At 35.3% G+C, this 17,346-nt stretch overlaps 1 protein-coding gene across 9 annotated transcripts in view; it reads left to right on the top strand.

Annotated features, from left to right (window-relative positions):
• BIRC6 (baculoviral IAP repeat containing 6) overlaps window positions 1–17,346 on the top strand; it is a 224,370-nt gene that overhangs the window by 184,724 nt on the left and 22,300 nt on the right. For 8 of the 9 annotated variants that reach the window (XM_042933289.1, XM_042933288.1, XM_042933287.1 and 5 more), the window contains 2 exons: window positions 12,670–12,815; window positions 13,442–13,552. In XM_042933289.1, coding sequence (XP_042789223.1) covers window positions 12,670–12,815; window positions 13,442–13,552 — 257 coding nt within the window. Of the gene's footprint in view, window positions 1–9,775; window positions 9,949–12,669; window positions 12,816–13,441; window positions 13,553–17,346 lie in introns of those variants that run through there. The other variant, XR_006200904.1, reaches the window with a different exon arrangement.

The raw sequence follows: 17,346 nt of genomic DNA, 5'->3' as shown, positions 1-17,346 counted from the left end.
CAACCTTCATCGTGTCAGAAATCTAACTGGTAATCTAGGCAGCTGGTATAATTACCTAAACAAGGTGTCATGTCATAATTGAACTGAAGGTCTAATTTTCTAATTGAGCTAATGTCTCATTGAGAAACTTCTAATTGATCATCCCATCTCTACCCTGGTCATCTCTGTTCCTTATTGTACAATAAACATACCGTTCTTGACAAAGCATTTAATATAAAATATGCAGAGCTTTTGAGTATTTTTAGGGGGAATCTTGCCCTGTGTTTTTTTAGAGGGATCTTGCCCTGTGTTTCTGTACCTCATATTTTTGTGTTTTGAGATGTATTGAAAATTTTTATGAAATGGAGTGTTTTTTCCCAGGAGTATTCTATTTCTTAGATGAAAAAATTGCGTAACGATTAGGAATGTAGTTATAATTATCACTTTCATTAAAAATAATAATCACAAATTTATGACAGTCTAAATGTGAAAATAAGACCACTAAAATATGGACAACTCTATATTATGTATTTCCTTAAGCTATAATTTCTGTTGGATCCTGCAAAAATGAAGTTACAGTGTATTGAGTTCTAAGGTAATTACAGAAGATGCAGTGATTGGAATTAGTATGCCTAGAGTAGCCTTTTTGTTGCTTTTCCTAAGTTAATATATTTCCTGCTTACATAACATACGCAGTATAATTTTTTAAAAGTAAACTTGACTTCTGTATAAACTGTATTCATAATTCACTGTAAAAATTTAATTTCAGATAGATAATAACAAGTGTTATTTGACTGGAGCTTTGTTTTCTGCTTTTCCTACTGGAAAAAAAAAATTATTCTTCAAATTCTTTCCTTCCTTCTTCAGTAAGAAAAAAATGATACTTCACACTCTAAATTTTCTATCACCAAAACATGTATGTAAAAGATCATAATGACTGTTCAGAGCTCATTTTATTTATGTTGTTTTATCTTTATGGTGGCTCTGCAATAGCTGTTTTTAATAGCTCTGCTTTAGTAATGTAGAAACAATGCTAGTGAGTTTTACCTTAGGATTTGAGTATTCTTCTTAGTCAAGATTGTTCATGATATCTGTTATATTTTACAGCCTCTGTTAGAAAAAGAAACCATCAAAGACATACATGTTATAACATCCCTACTTGCCTTTTGAGGTTTGGTACATTGAGAATTCATTTTCCACTTCACACAGAGAGGGTGAAATCTATTCTCTTCCTGACTGTCAAGACCTAAGATGTATTTCTTTTTATATTTTCATAATGATAGAACTTTAATAAAGTGAGCAGAATTGTCCAGTTTCCTTAAAGAGTTTATACCCACAGAAATGGGCTAAGTTCAATTTTAACACTGTTTGAAAGTATAAAACTTCCCCTCTCCCAACCTGCCTACTTGATCCCAACTGCATTTTTTTTTTTTTTTTTTTTAACCAGGATACTTTTGAGAAAACAATGGTCAAGGCAAATATGTTCTGTTCATTGATCACTTTTAGTGTATGTTTTGTGGCATTATCAGGGTTTGGAGCTGTGACTTTAAAAATAATGTGTAGGTGTACCTCCGCTCAGAAAATGTTTATGTTCTTTTTGTCTCTGCTCTCAATAAAAAATGTAAGGATGAATAAAGTACATCTTTTTAGTATGGTTTTTTTTTTTTTTTTTTTAGGTTAAAGCAAGTACTTATTTATTATGTTTATATATTTTATTTATATACTTTATTTCCTCATTTTTTTCCCTCGTTATGCCTTGTTAACTTCTCATATGTTACTTTTTTTAAACCAAGCATACACAAAGGGAATGCAGTTTTTCCCCCTTCGAATGAAATTTGTATCATTTATATGTGACCATTTGTTTATCTTAAATAAAGAAAAAATAGATTTGCTGTGCACTCTGCAGGTCCCTAGATGATGATCGTGGTTACATGTAATGATTTTCATTAAAATTATTTCTTCTGTATACATTTACAATTTTTATCTCCCTTTTGTGGATGAGAGAAATGAGAATGTTTTGCCCCAGTACTGAAAGGAAGTTATTCTCCTGCCGGGAATAACCTGACTGAGATTATTCTGCCCCAACTGATTTTGATCTCAAAATTCAAAGAGTGAAGGAGATGATATAGGTGAGCCGACTCTCCCCCACCCACCCTTTGAACCCTTCTGTAAGAGGAAACAGAAAGATACTGTTAAGAAACTGAAAAGGCACATCATTTACCTAATTTGTGCAGTAGAAATTTGTGATTATATTTAGGAGTAAATAGGAATTAGCTAAATGAAGTGTGCAGTGGCCTGCTATACCAAACTGGGAATAATGTTAGCAGTGAAAGAAAGTATCGCATGTTCAGGGAAACCTGAAGAAATTTGGTATGACTAGGTATGGTATATGCTTGGGAGTTGAAACTGGAGATGAAAGCAGGAGCTAGAAGGTGAAGAGGGGTGTATTTACAGTTACTTGCTCTTAAATGTGGTGATGAGCTACTGAAAGGATTTCAGAGATCTGATCGGATTTGCATTACCCACTTTCTGTGTACCCAAAGGCTCGAGCAAGAGTGACTGCTTAGAGGAGGAACTTGAGTTGTTGGCACAGTGGCACGACACCGTGGGAATGCCTTTTACACCTACTAGTTCTGTAATTACTGAGCTGTTGTTATTATATGTGAGATATAATTATATATGCATGTATACATCAATGCACATACATACATACATCTGAAAAGTAGCTTCTGAATCTTAATTTTTAAACTAATAGACTCTGAGGCATGTTTCAGATTTCCTCCGATTATAATTATGCCCGAATTAAAACAATGATCTCTTGTAGGTGAGGATAGTTTGATGACTGGTGGGATTGATATTTAGTAAAACCAGAGCACCACTCGGGGAATGAATGTACTTCTAGCTTACTACATTCCTCTTTCCTGACTTGAAGTTGACATTCCTTAGGCAGTTGTTAAATATTGACTGTACAGTTTGCATTAAGAGCTTCCTAAAGATGATAATACTCTAGTATTCTTTTATTCATGATTCTATATTTGTATTACTTACCTCCTTTCCTAACCTGTCCTTTCAAGATTCACAGTTTATAATAACTGCATAGGGTTAATTTGAATCTAATGGTTAACATAGACAAACTGATTAATATTGTTGTAGATTGATTTTTAGTAAGCTTTTAGATTACGATAAATCAGGGATTAGGAAGCACAAAAGAATGGCCAAAGTGTATCACTTCAAAATAGAGAATTTTACATTCAACACTTTCCTGCTTTTGTCTGAAATAGACAAGATTAAAGGTAATTAGGTATCAGGATTTTTTCAGAAATTGATTTTTCTTAAATATAGATGATATAGGGGCACCTGGGTGGCTCATTCAGTTAAGATCCAACTCTTGATTTTGGCTCAGATCATGATCTCACGATTCTTGAGATTTTTTGAGATGGAGCCCCACGTGGCCTCTGTGGTCACAACTGGGAGCCTGCTTGGGATTCTCACCCCCCACCCCCACCCCACCCCACACCCGCCCTTCCCTCCTCCCCTGCTCACACTTCTATGTGCACTCTCTCTCTCTCTCTCTTTCAAAATAAATGAAATATAGATGACATGTTTTGTACATTAGTTCTGTAGCAATTTTAAAGCACACTTCAACTGTGCCTGTAAGTTATGTAATACAATTTTCTACTTAGGTCATTTTCTTCCATTATTTATTACTTAAAACCTAAACAATATTGGAGCGTTTCATGATGCTACCATTAGGAAATTGTGTAGTTTTTTTCTTGTTCATTTGAAACTTTTTATAATAATTTCAGTGAAAACGGGGAAATGGTTAAACTGTAAATATTGGTGCTATTTAATTTTGCCTCAATAATAGAGTTTACTACTTTATTTCAGAGACATTATTCAAAAGCCACTTTAGTCATCACCTCGATAGAACAAAGGATTTCAAAAGTGATAAAGAGCTCCATTTCCTTTACTTGTCTCCTGTGATATACTAGGCACCTGTGAAGAGCAAAAAGTTGAATATTCATCCACACAAGATTAACACTCTAAGTGGAATTAACTCCCTTCGTGGTGGTTAAAATTTTTCATTACCATAAACATTCCATTTCTCAGAAAAACCTTTTTCTTTTTGGCCTAATGCAGAAAAAGTTTACTGGCTTCTCATTTATTTTCTACACAACGTCTTAATTTCTGGCTTTTTTCTTCAGCTTAGTGATTTAATGATTTTTGTGGTTAATACTTTTAATTTTTAGGCCTACAAGCAGTGGGAAGAAATAGTTCCCTAGGGACCGAGAGAGAGAGAGAGAGAGAGAGAGAGAGAGAGAGAGAGAGAGATGGAGAGATGGAGAGATGGAGAGGAAGTGCATTGAGAATGACAGAGTGAGTCAAAAGTAGAGGGCCAAAGATGTATATATAAGGTGTAAGCAATGTCACCCCACGTGTCAAAGACAGTCTGTGATTAGATACTCATTGATGTATAAGTCCAAAGTCACTACCGCTTAATTTTATATCAGTTATAAAAGATTGGAATCTGGTTAAGTGAATTTTCATAACTGTCAGATTGATTGTATTCCTTTTGTTCTGCCAGTTTGAAGTATTTTTGCTTAGTATAGTATTTGTGTTACAGCCTCTGTGCTTTCATTGATTTCCTTTTTTGTTTCTTGAGAATTATCCAAACAGCTTTAAATTATGGATTAAGTTTTAATAAATTTAGAGTAGCATGTAGTCATATAAAAATATAAAGAAGTAATAGAACTTTAACTTCTGTGGAGTGTATACAGTTTCAGAAGTTTTTAAATATGTATTTATTAGTTTCCCCTGCCGTATGCAGTAGGCAAGAAAATATTTCTTACCGTTGTTTGAAAGAGAATGAAACTACTGCTTAAGAGTTTAACATTAAAAACTTACTAATAGGTTATAAATCTGCACATTGCTCCCCGTCTCCTGATGCCTATGTTGTTCATTATTAAAAACAAAATTTTTTAGGGGTGCCTGGGTGGCTCAGTCAGTTAACCTCTGACTTTAGCTCAGGTCATGATCATGGTTCGTGAGTTCAAGTCCTGTATCAGGCTCTGTGCTGACAGCTCAGAGCCTGGAGCCTGCTTCAGATTCTGTGTCTCCCTCTCTGCCCCTCCCCCTCTCATGCTCTGTCTCTCTCTCTCAAAGGTAAATAAATATTAAAAAATGTTTTCAATAAATTTATATGAAGAAAGACAAGTCGATTGACCCTTACTCCAGATAGACCACTGTTACTGTATCTTACCAAAATAGTTCAGTTATCACTTAGGCTTCATGCTTGTATAATGGCTATACTTGAGGCTTAGCTGTTTCTTGAGAACACATTGATCAAATGCCAAAGTACAACTTATTCTATTATTTAAGTGATTAACAGTGTGCCTTGCTGGCACCGTCACTGGAGCATACTACGCATTGGGCGTGGAGCCTGCTTAAAAGAAAAAAATTTTTTTTTTTTAATTTTTAAGGGGTGTCTGGGTGGCTCATTTGGTTAAGTGTCTGACTCTTGATCTCAGCTCAGATATTTATCTCAGGGTTGTGAGTTAAAGCCCTGTGATACACTCCGTGCTAGGTGTGCAGTCTACTTTTAAAAAAATATTTTGTTTAATGACTAACAAAAAAACTGTAAAAAATTATAAGTTGACTTAATATTTCTATCTCAGTAGCATAACATAGCAATATAAAATGATTATTCCTTATCAAATTACATTATATGAGCTTTATGTTTCAGGACAGTTTCCATGGTCTTTATCCCAGATGCAATTTCAAGCACTGTGAATTGCTGCATTTGAAGTGTCTTGCTAACAAGGTTTAGTTTATAACAAATCCTTCAGGGCACGTCCTAACAAATAACCTGTTCCATATTATCTGTAGGTTTTAGAGCTATAAGGGGACTGTCTAGACTTAAGGTAGTTCAGATATTTCTTTTTATAAATGAGGAAAACAAGGTCCATAAATACTTTGGTTTGTTCCAGGTTCTCTGATACTTTGTGGCAAAGCTGTGATAACTCCCAAATATATTTATCCACTAAGTTAAACCTAACTTCCAAAGAACAATTCAGTTTGTGCATCAGTGAATAATTAGAAATTGGAGAGGTGGACTTTTTTCTGAGCTGGTTTTAGATATCTAGGATATATAATTTTTTTTTTAATGTTGATAGTGAAGTAAAATTATTTTTCTAATTAAAAATTTTGCTTTTAGTAATTATAAAAGTATATACAATAATGCAAATTCTACAGAGTTTTTCTGATAATTTCCTTTTACTGACCTTTTTTCATTACCTGAAGAATTTTCAAGTCATGATAGGCTCTTAAAAGGCAGCATATTACCTTAGATATGATAGCATTTGTGTTGTGCCTAAGTAGTAATTACTACATTGCTAAAGTAAACCTAAGCCTCACTGTTTTTTTGGTCTCTCTCCTACATGAGCAGAGAGCAACTTTGTATACTTACCACTTAAATGAAGAGTGAGTCAGCATTACCCATTTGATGTTTTTCTTGGTCAAAAGAATTAATAAAAAGCAGGGGGCGGCTGGGTGGCTCAGTCCGCCACCTCTCGATTTTGGCTCAGGTCGTGATCTCAGGGTCACGGGATTGAGCCCAGCCTTTGGCTCCACACTGAGCATGGAACTTGTTTTGAATTCTCTTTCTCCCCCTGCCGCTCTCCCCCAATTGTGCTCTCTCCCAATTGTGCTGTCTCTTGAAAAAAAATAATAAAGAATTTATGAAAAGCATTTCTCTGGTATTTTCTTAATTACCAATGTGTGTGTTTTTCCTCTACTGTCTTTTCAATCTGATTTGGTATCCACTTGCATAGATTAGGGCAGGGCATAGGTGATAAAATTGTTTTCTCTGTGTGATGAAAGAAGCCTCTCCCCATCCTCCACACACTCTATTATTTTCTGTCTCCTGAATGTTATTGCTATCTTTGTATACCTTACATTTCTGATATCTTTAACTCTCCTGTCAAGGGATAGTTAAAGAACTTGTGTAGCAATAGTTGATATTTGAAAAATAAGCAGAAACATTCCCCCTCCCATTTATGACCACTTATTGATCAACATTTTATTTTAGACTTAAACATGAGAGAACTTGAAAGCAACTCATCTTGTTAATGAAGGGATCTGTGGCACGGGTAACATAACATAATACTTTAAACTTTTGTGTGTGTGTATATATATATATATATATATATATAAACTTTTATATACACACACATACATATATAATCATTTCCATTTGAAATATAATTGTCTAGTGTGAAAATTCATTCTTTTGCCCACAACATAGTCACACTGTGAAGATGTGACCCCTTCAGCTTTTACATATCAGTCCTGGTGAAATTCAGTTTCTGCTGGCTATTCCAACCTTTTCTCTCAAAACAAAGTCTGAGTAAGCCATAGTAGTTTGGTTTCACTTTTGAATCAGTGTGACACTTCATAGCTTCCTTGGAGCAGGGGTGAAGACCATTTATTTTATCTTTGATCTTCTATGCAGACTTTTCCTACTGGACTCTAGTAGGCAAATAATCATATTTAGTATATTTAGCAATTGACAGTTTGACCAAAACTTTGGAAGAGGGACTTGCTGTCAGTCAAATAATCTGAATTGCTAATAAGGATGCATCACAAATGTCTGTGTTGAGTATGAGGCGTTCTGGATTTGAACTTCTCTTTAACAGCATTAAAGCAAACAGCTTTTATTTCCATTTCCCTTAGCTATTTCGAAGCATCTTCTGGTATAAGAAAGTTCATCATGTTTTAGAAACAACTGAATTCTGCGGCACCTGGGTGGCTTAGTAGGTTAAGCATCTGACTCTTGATTTCAGCTCAGGTCATGATCTCACGGTTCATGAGGCCCATGTCAGGCTCTGTACTGACAACATAGAGCCCGCTTAGGATTCAGTCTCTCTCTCTGTTTCTCTCTCCCTCCCTCTCTCTTTCTCTGCCCCTTCCCCTGCTCACACTCTCCCCTCCTCCCTGCTCACACTCCCTTCCCCCCACCCCCGCCACCCCCCCCCAAAGTAAAATAAATAAACTTTTAAAAATAAATAGGGCACCTGGGTGGCTTAGTTGGTTGAGCATTCGACTTTGGCTCAGGTCATGATCTTGCCATCTGTGAGTTCGAGCCCCGTGTCGGGCTCTGTGCTCACAGCTCAGAGCCTGGAGCCTGCTTGGGATTCTGTGTCTCCCTCTCTCTCTGCCACTCGCCTGCTCACATTATGTCTCTCTGTCTCTCTCTCAAAACTAAATTAAACATTAAAAATAATTTTTTTAATAAAATGAAAATAATTTAATTCTCTTGTAGAAATACCCAATTCCTTTTTATCTAACTAAGCAATAAGATTAATTGACCTCTTTTTCAGAGGCGTATTTTCTGTCAGACTCTTATTTTAACAGCCTTAGGCTAGTTCCTCTAGGGCTTCAGTTAGTTACCAGAGAATTTCATTTCTAGCCCTCCTACCTTTGTTTCTGTTGGAAAAACATTTTGTGGTTTCTCCTGTTTTTCCTCTGCTTCTAACACCTACAAAATGAAAGAGGCCTGGTTTCATAACCAAGAAGCATTTGTTATAATCATACCTACATTTTTTTTTAAGTTTCTGTTTTTGATGACCTTGAACGAGTTTCATAGTTCATCAGCCTTTTACTCGGTGATGGAGACAATGATGCCAATGTTTATTTTACTATCTTTTATTTGCCTCAGTTGGATTATCCCTTGGTAAAGCGTATTATTTGTGGCAACTCCATTCCACAACAGCACACAGTACCTTCATTTTGTCCTGTGATGTTTAATCTGACCTAGAAATTACATTTTTATCTAATCTAGAAATCAAGGGTTTATTTTTAAAAGGCTTATCATGCCCTCTGAATATTTCCTTCTATAGTGCTCATTTATGCTTCCCAAGACAATGGAGATTATGTTTTCAATTTTAAATCCTATTGAAAACTAAAACTGACACTTCCGTTTGGGAAGAGTTTAAATAAAAAAAGGGAATCAGAATTAAAAATTAAGGTTTAAACTAATAATGAAAAGCATTCATCTTACAGAGGTCTTTGCTCCATTTACTGGTGCATTTCAAGAATTTTCATGTTTTCTGGAGATAATTAGAAGCAAATAGTTCTCCACAGTAATGTATTTTCTAAATCTTCCTGCTTACTTTTAATTCGTTTTAGACTTCATCCCTGACAAAGAGCTTTAGAACTGTGGAATATTATATGATGCATTGGTTTACAGAGAAGTGTAGAAGTTTCATTTGCTTACAGTTTTAGAATCTTTCTCTAAGATGCTAGTTCTTAATAGTTCTGGAATCTGGACATTTCAGCATGTTGTCTCCAGATTACTTGTTCAACATGGCTGTACTTTTTAAATGTTTATTTCAACTGTTTTGACTTTAGAATTAGGAGTACAGGGAATGGAGGTGATCTTTCTTTATGTTCTACCAAGAAAATAGCTATATTAAGCTATTTTCGGTTTATAGATTATAAAATAACATAATTCTGATATTTTGCATTTAGTCTTACAAAAATCCAACTTATTTTGGGTGACAGTATTAGCAGAGGTAGGGCACTGTAACTGAATATTGAATTATGGGGATTTTTTTCTTTTGTTTTTATAAGAAAGATTTACCCATTTTGCTCACATCCTAGTTCAAATTACATGTCACAGAGCCAAAATTTGCTTAATTTGTTAGCCGTTTAGTTGGAATTCACAGCATAGTGGAAAATGTTTGCAGATAATTCTTGCAATAGTAGAAACTTCAGTTGATTCCTCGTATTTCTTCAGGGCAGTGATCACAACCAGATTCAACGTATGCACAAAGCAGCGGATACCATGGTAGCGGCCGTCGCTGATTGCTTTTACCATGTTGGATCCATTGTCAGTCTCAGAGACCTACTTCCAGCTAGGTGCCTTGAACTCAAATAGCTTTTCCCACAGACTTCAGGATGTGAGCGAAGGTATGGCCTTTTTTCATGAGCTGGGCCTACATATGGGTTGACAGTAACCTGCAACTTTTATAGGAAAGAGACTACTGGCTGTAGTTGGATATCAGACAATGACTAGTTGTGGTCATCATTAGGCAGGGAGTGTGTGTTCTTTGTAGATTTGAAGTACTCTCACCTTTTGGACATTATCCCTTTTTCTCCTGTCTGTTTTTGTCAAGGTTGTTCACATAAAAATTTCTCATTTGAACCTGTTGTAAAGCTCTAAAAGATAACTGCTTTATGAGTTAACCATTATCTTCGATAGGAGATGCATAAAATCATTTCTTTCACACCTTTGGTATGAACATATTTTTTTAACTTTTGTGTATTTTTGCACTTTTTTAGCATCTTTTTAAAATTTTGTGGTCCAAAAAAAAAAAATATATATATATATATATGAAATTTACCATCCTGACTGTTTGGACTACTTTAATAATAGGAATTTCTCCTACTAATCATCTTTTAAAAACTGGATTCAGGAAATCGGTATCCATGAATAGGGCTTGGAGTTTAGGATGAGTCCTCTCTCCAAGGCTGACTTGCTCTCACTTGTGTTGTGCACTTTACTCTCCATGCCAGACACTCTTGTTTCTTCAAGGAGAAAACACCCTAATTCTGGAAAAACGCACTTCACTTCATATCTTTCTTCTCTGCTTCGCAAGATGTGTTTCTTAAATGAAATCTTCATTGAGCGTCCAGTGGATCAACTGTTTGATGACAGATTTTAGGAAACCATCTTTATTTTATTGTGGCTATAACCGTAGCTCTTCTGTTTTTGTTTTTGTTTTTCAAACTACTTACTGTTGTTTTCCTGTTACGGTCAGTGATCCTACTACTTAAGATTTTTTTAAGCCCTGGTATCAGAGGGAGAGTCATTTACAATTGGCGGGGGAGTCCTTCTAAATTCAGAAAGTCAAACAGCTTATTGCACTTTTCTTGATTCTCAGTGTTTGACACTGATTGTGAATAGCCGTTGATAAATGCAGAAGTTGAGAATCTGTTTGAGCTTGTCCAGCATTACATCTTTATTAAGAAAAGTATCAGATACTATTAAGCAATAGTCTCCACTTTATTTCATAGCTTTTTAAAAGACAATATCTTATTTGATTCCAGCACTTAGAATGCCTGATATTTCAGTCTTACAACATTCATTCACTATAGTCTCCTTACATATACATGCAAACATTCATGTTCATATACATGTACCTGTGCAGAAATTGATGACTGAAATGAGGTACAACATAACATCCACCAAGTTGGCCATGCGTTCTATGTGATTTCTTATACCTCAGTGGTAACCTCAGACAGTAACCCAGTGACACATTGAGTTGAGCCATCTTGCCAGGTGAGGCAACTATATACCTTCTAGTTAAAAATACCTATGGGTACTAGTTTTTCACACACTGCAGAAATCAGTTCAGAACGCACGCATAATGCTATATATGGTTACCCTTGCTAGCCACCTGAGTGGTGCTTCTTCGTTTACCTCTTAACAGCTCCCTCAAGTGTAAGCACTGAATTGCTTCTGAGCAGATTTTTGTCTTTGTGCTGAAGAATAGTTCGTTTATACATAGCTAACAATATTATTTTGTTAAGGACTCTTCTACCTTCTGCTAGTCTTTTTATAGCTCATCTAAGTCTCCATGCTCACTTTGTGAAATACAGTTGTAATACAGTTGCCAAGTCCTTTTGTTGGTAGGTATACAGCTAGAAGAATAAGTGATGCTGTAGCATGAATATTTTAAACACCTTTATTTACATGTGTTTTCAGTTTGTATTATGTATTTAATGAATTAACAAAAGTGTAAGTTTTTAGTATCTAAGCAATAGTATGATGATTATTAAGTGAAAAATATGTGCTGAGAGTTGAAATACAAAAAAGGATATTGATATTCACTTACTAATTTCGGTGACTCTTACAATAAAACTCTACTGTATTCACCTAGAAAATTTAAAGAAACATTTTGATGCCTTATACACAGAGACATTGTTGTAGTACATCCTGTTAATGATACAGAATTTGATACAAGATTGGGTACATTTTAGACCCTGGATAGAGAATGCCTCTAAAATGATCATGCCCTAAAACTTACTGTTTAAATATAAAGTTATGATGTATAAAAGCACATTACATTAAGATACCTAGTAATAAACCTTCATTTTTACTCCAGAATATATCTTTTAATTCTCCCCTTGGGAAAGAATATACTTACTCTGAGTGAAATACAAATAGTATTACAGTGAAAAAGTATACATATGGTTCTTTGATTCCCAAATCTTAGAAGACAGAGGATAGACCTCTGTCCCTTTTAGATAATGAAAATGATTTCTTCTACTTCCAGGTATTTGTAATTACTGTACTACAGGTACGTTTTTAAAAGTGTGGATCCAAGGACATATCGAGTATCTGGGTGTTTTTACAGTGTTCATTTTTTATTTAAATTGATTGATCACTTTTGAAGGGAAAACCTATCCAAAGCTTTATTTATTATGCTAGGCATTATTCTGTGGCTTCAAAACAACAATGAGTCTAACTTAAACTACTTCTGCTATATATCATATGTATTTCAAATGAAATACACACTATCATTTTGATTTTTAACCACTGTGACTTAACAGAGGTATTTGTTTTTCAATCCTAAAGTCTTAATTTTCCTTGCATTTCTTCCCATATTAAAAAAAAAAAAAATTCAGATCTAAAAGGGAAAATGTTAAAACAGGAGTAAAACCAGATGCATCTGATCAAGAACCAGAAGGACTTACACTGTTGGTACCGGACATCCAGAAGACTGCTGAGATTGTGCATGCAGCCACTACCAGTTTACGGCAGGCAAATCAAGGTACAGAACTGTCCTTTGCTGCTTTTCTTTTGACCCAGAGATGTTTCATTTACTTCTGAAAACTACCTCTCTCTTTTCTCTGTGTTAATGCTTTGCAAGCAAGCTCATTTGCCTAAAAATTTTGTTGCCACGTTTTCAAGTTAATCGTGAATAGTCTCTAATTTTGAAATACTTACCTCTCCTTTGTATGATCACTCACACTAGATTGAGCAGGCAGACAGACATGTCATGAACTTCTCTTCTTCCTGTTGGTAGTTGTGAAATTGAAGAATGCCATTGTACTGGATAGGAAAGAGTACATTTAGACTGGGTGTGAGAATTTAGTTTAAATTAGCATTTTCATGTCTTAGCAGTGTATTATCTATTGTTTTATGTCTGCTGTCTTGCCTGATTGGGTCAAACTAATTTTACAGATTTCAAGAACATAAACTTTAAAGTTGATAAGGGTTTTAGCCCTATTAGTTATGTTTATGACATAAAAATCTCTTAAACTGATACACCAGGAAGATAATTGTGAAGAGTTTGTTAATTTTTTAGAATTCGAACTTTGAACTGTAGAAACTGTTTTTGTTTTAATCTTTTAAAATGTATGCTTATATTATTTATCTTGAAATATTAAATAACAGAAAAAAAACTAGGTGAATGTTCAAAGAAGGTGGCTATGAAACCCAAACCTTTATCAGTATTGAAATCGCTTGAAGAAAAATATGTGGCTGTTATGAAGAAATTACAGTTTGGTAAGTTGAAATTTTAACCTTCATTTCTTCAGATCTCGTTTCATATTGTGTAATAGTGCTATTAAAATGTGTTCTAGTAAATGAAAGATTTTAAAAGTTGTTTGTACCATGAATTCTTCATATCCTCTGTGTGTGTGTGTGTGTGTGTGTGTGTGTGTGTGTGCGCGCGCATGCACACACACTGTATGTATACATGCAAACATTTGATCATCTTTTCATCTCTAAATTTATATCTGTATTTATAGTTGTATTTGGAAATCATGATTCAGTAGAAACCTAGGGGAAAAAATAAAGTCAAATGTCAAAAAAAAAGGCGGGGGGGGCAGAAAGTAGTTTTCTTTAAGACCTCTCATTTCTGTATTTGCTGGCCAGAAGAAAGCTAAGACCTGGCACTTTGAACTAAGTCTGTTACTCTTAACATTTTAGAAGTTCATGAGATTTGCCTTTGGAAAATAATAGTTTTGTAAAGTCCACTTGTATCCTTTTCTATTCTGAAACTCTTGACAAGTAAAGACTGGTGAAAAGATCCTACCAGTCTCCCTCATAAGGTGTTAGTCTATAAATAAACACTAGAATTCCAAATTTTGGTGACCATTAGTAACTGTTATTATCTGTGCCTCTTTTCCAACCTTTAGACCCAGTCAAAAGACTTTGACTATATGAAAAGGAACACTAAAGCAAGTGTAAAAATACATAAACTTTTGACATACTGTCTTTGAAACTTCAGTGGAAATCATTTAGCTTTTGCTCTACCTTACTTCCCAGGTTTGCAGTAAAAATCACGTGTAGTAATATATATGAAAATGATTTGAAAATGATAAAGCACTCAGGCAGCTTTTGTTTCATCATCTTTAAAAAAAATTTTTTTTAATTTAATGTTTATTGATTTTGAGAGAGAGACAGAGCATGAGCAGGGGAGGGATAGAGAGGGAAGGAGACACAGAATCTGAAGCAGGCTCCAGGCTCTGAGCTGTCAGCACAGAGCCCGATGCGGGGCTCGAACTCACGAGCCGTGAGGTCACGACCTGAGCCGAAGTCGGATGCTCAACCGACTGAGCCACCCAGGCGCCCCTGCTTTTGTTCATTATCTTAAGATTGGAAGAATTGAGATGACGTGTATATACTGTTGTTCAGAAAAAATGTAACAGTTTTGTTTTTGGATAATTGTGCCAGCCACTGATAGGTTGTGACCATTTTGTTTAATAAACACTTAATTCAGGAAAATGTAATAAATGTCAGGTTCATTCAGTACTATATTAATAACTATAAATGATTACCAAAGGAACAAAAATATTGTCTGCTGTAATCTTAAAGTTACAAGACACCAAGAACAAATACTGTTATACAAATATAACATGAATTATAGACATCCTCAGAGAGGTGTCATATAAAGGAATAATCAGAATTATCAGGAAAAGCCACACCACCAGTATGATCCTTGTAGCCACATTCACTGTCACAACTAGGAAAAGTACTCTCAGATTTTAAGTAGACTTCATTTTTTAAATCTCTCAAATGAAAGCCTTTATAGTTATAATTTGATTAATGTATATTGTTGCAAATCTTTTTTGAAACGAAATTCACTATATTGTGTAGAATAAAACAACTGAAGTAGACTGGAAATATGTCAGGAGTTGTCAGTAGCACTGCGTTAAGATGAAATAATTGATACATATCTCTACTCAGGTTTGTCTGCATACAGTTGAAGGTAACTATTGGTAGCCTTGAGGCAAAACCCAGGTATTAGATGGGTTTGTCTGTAGCTTCACACTTCTGTGTACTTTTTTCACTTTGTGACAACCTGTTTCTTTCCCTCCTCCTCCAGATTCAAAAGCATAAAGAAACTTTCTCTGCTTCTTTATTGGCTGTCTAATTGTGCTTTGATTCTGAATGAAATTTAGTCTGTGAGTTGCCCCAACTAGGTACCAATGCATGTCTACTGAAACCTTTAATGTCTTACTTCTGGAATAGAATTCCAGAGTGGAGTGGAATAGAATGGAATGGAACAGAATTTTGAACCTCAAGTGGACAGTAACTTTGTTGGGGAGCCATTGAAAACCTGAGTAGGTTAAAAATAAATCCTGCAAAAACTAAGACTTTTTTAGTATGATCCTGGTAGATTTGCCAGAGGACATCATTTGGTTGCTTCCCACTCATGCCATTAGATATAGCACCGATACTTGGTGGGAGTATACAAGAAGGAAGAAAAAGTGGTCCATGGTCATGATATTTTAAGAGTTTAAATCTCTTTTTTTCTAAGACTTTTTTTAATGTTTATTTATTTTTGAGAGAGAGTACAAGCAGGGGAGGGCAGAGAGAGGGAGAGTCCCAAGCAGGCTCCACAATGAGTGCAGAGTCCAATGCTCTATTCCTTGAACCTTGAGATCATGACCTGAGCCAAAACCAAGAGTCAGACGCTTACGGACTGTCATCCAGGCACCCCTTAAGATTTTAAGTAGCATTTTATAAACCACATATGGGGGCGCATGGGTGGCTCAGTCGGTTAAGCATCTGACTTCGGCTCAGGTCATGATCTCACGGATCATGAGTTCGAGCCCCGCTTTGGGCTGTGTTCTGACAGCTCAGAGCCTGGAGCCTGCTTCAGATTCTTTGTCTCCCTCGCTCTCTGTCCCTCCCTCACTTGTGCTCTCTCTTTCTGTCAAAAATAAATAAATATTAAAAAATAAAACATATGATTTGCTGTTACTGCTGAACTTTGGATTTACTGATCTTTAGTAATTGACAGAGGCTTTGGATATAACCAGATTTAGTCTAATTTTTTTAGGTTCTTCATTTTATTTTGAATTTTTATTCAATATTTTTGGTCTTTTGGGGGGCATATAATTTGCAAACATTAATCTCCTGTTCAGTGTTTAGACTGTTAGACTGGAGTGGGAGGTGTCAAAAATAGGGTTGGGAAGAGAGAAGAGGTGATTTTTCTAACCAAGATTTGGTTTCCTTCTACTTGGAAAAACATTCTTTCTGGTGGGTTAAAATTTACATAGATTAATTTTTTATATAACTTGAGTTTATCACTGAAAAGCTGGTGTGGGCTTTTTAGAAATCTTTTAGAAGTGATTATTCTTTCTCTCCCATTGTTACTTATTAGTATATTATTCCTGAAAAGATACCATGGAATTAAACTATCATTTGTGTTCTAATATTGTACAATATCATTTTTATTTCTCTTAGAAATTATTCCATAATCTTTTCCAAGTAGGTTTCTTCTTTGTATACTTTAATTAGGGGTCTGGTTAGCTTCTAATGATACTACAGCCTTTGGCCTCACTAATTTTGACAATCTAGTCTGTTCCTTTATTCTGTTAACATGTTTGTTTTTAATAATTTTTTTAATGTTTATTTATTTTGAGGGAGAGAGAGCGTGCATGTGTAGGGGAGGGGCAGAGAGTAAGGGAGAGAGAGAGAATCCCAAGCAGCCTCTGCTCTGTCAGCACAGAGCCCAATGCTGGGATTGAACTCAAAAACTGGTAGATCATGACCCAGGCCAAAACCAAGAGTTGGATACTTAACTGACTGAGCCACCCAGGTGCCCCTTTGTTTGTTTTTAAACAATACTTCTGAAGAAGCATTATTTTAAGTTTATTTATTTATTTTGAGAGAGAGAGAGACTGGGAGAGAATGAGTGGGAGTCATGACCGTGAGATCATGACCTGAGCTGAAATCAGCGGTCAAACTCTTAACCATCTGAGCTACCCGGACCCCCTGAAGAAGCATTTTATTGGAAATTCCTTTTTCTGGTTATTTAAAGCAAATACTTGAACTTGGTTTATGTG

This window comes from Panthera leo, chromosome A3, assembly GCF_018350215.1.
Source record: "Panthera leo isolate Ple1 chromosome A3, P.leo_Ple1_pat1.1, whole genome shotgun sequence".
NCBI lineage: Eukaryota > Metazoa > Chordata > Mammalia > Carnivora > Felidae > Panthera > Panthera leo.
This window is presented reverse-complemented; position numbering and strand designations above follow the sequence as displayed.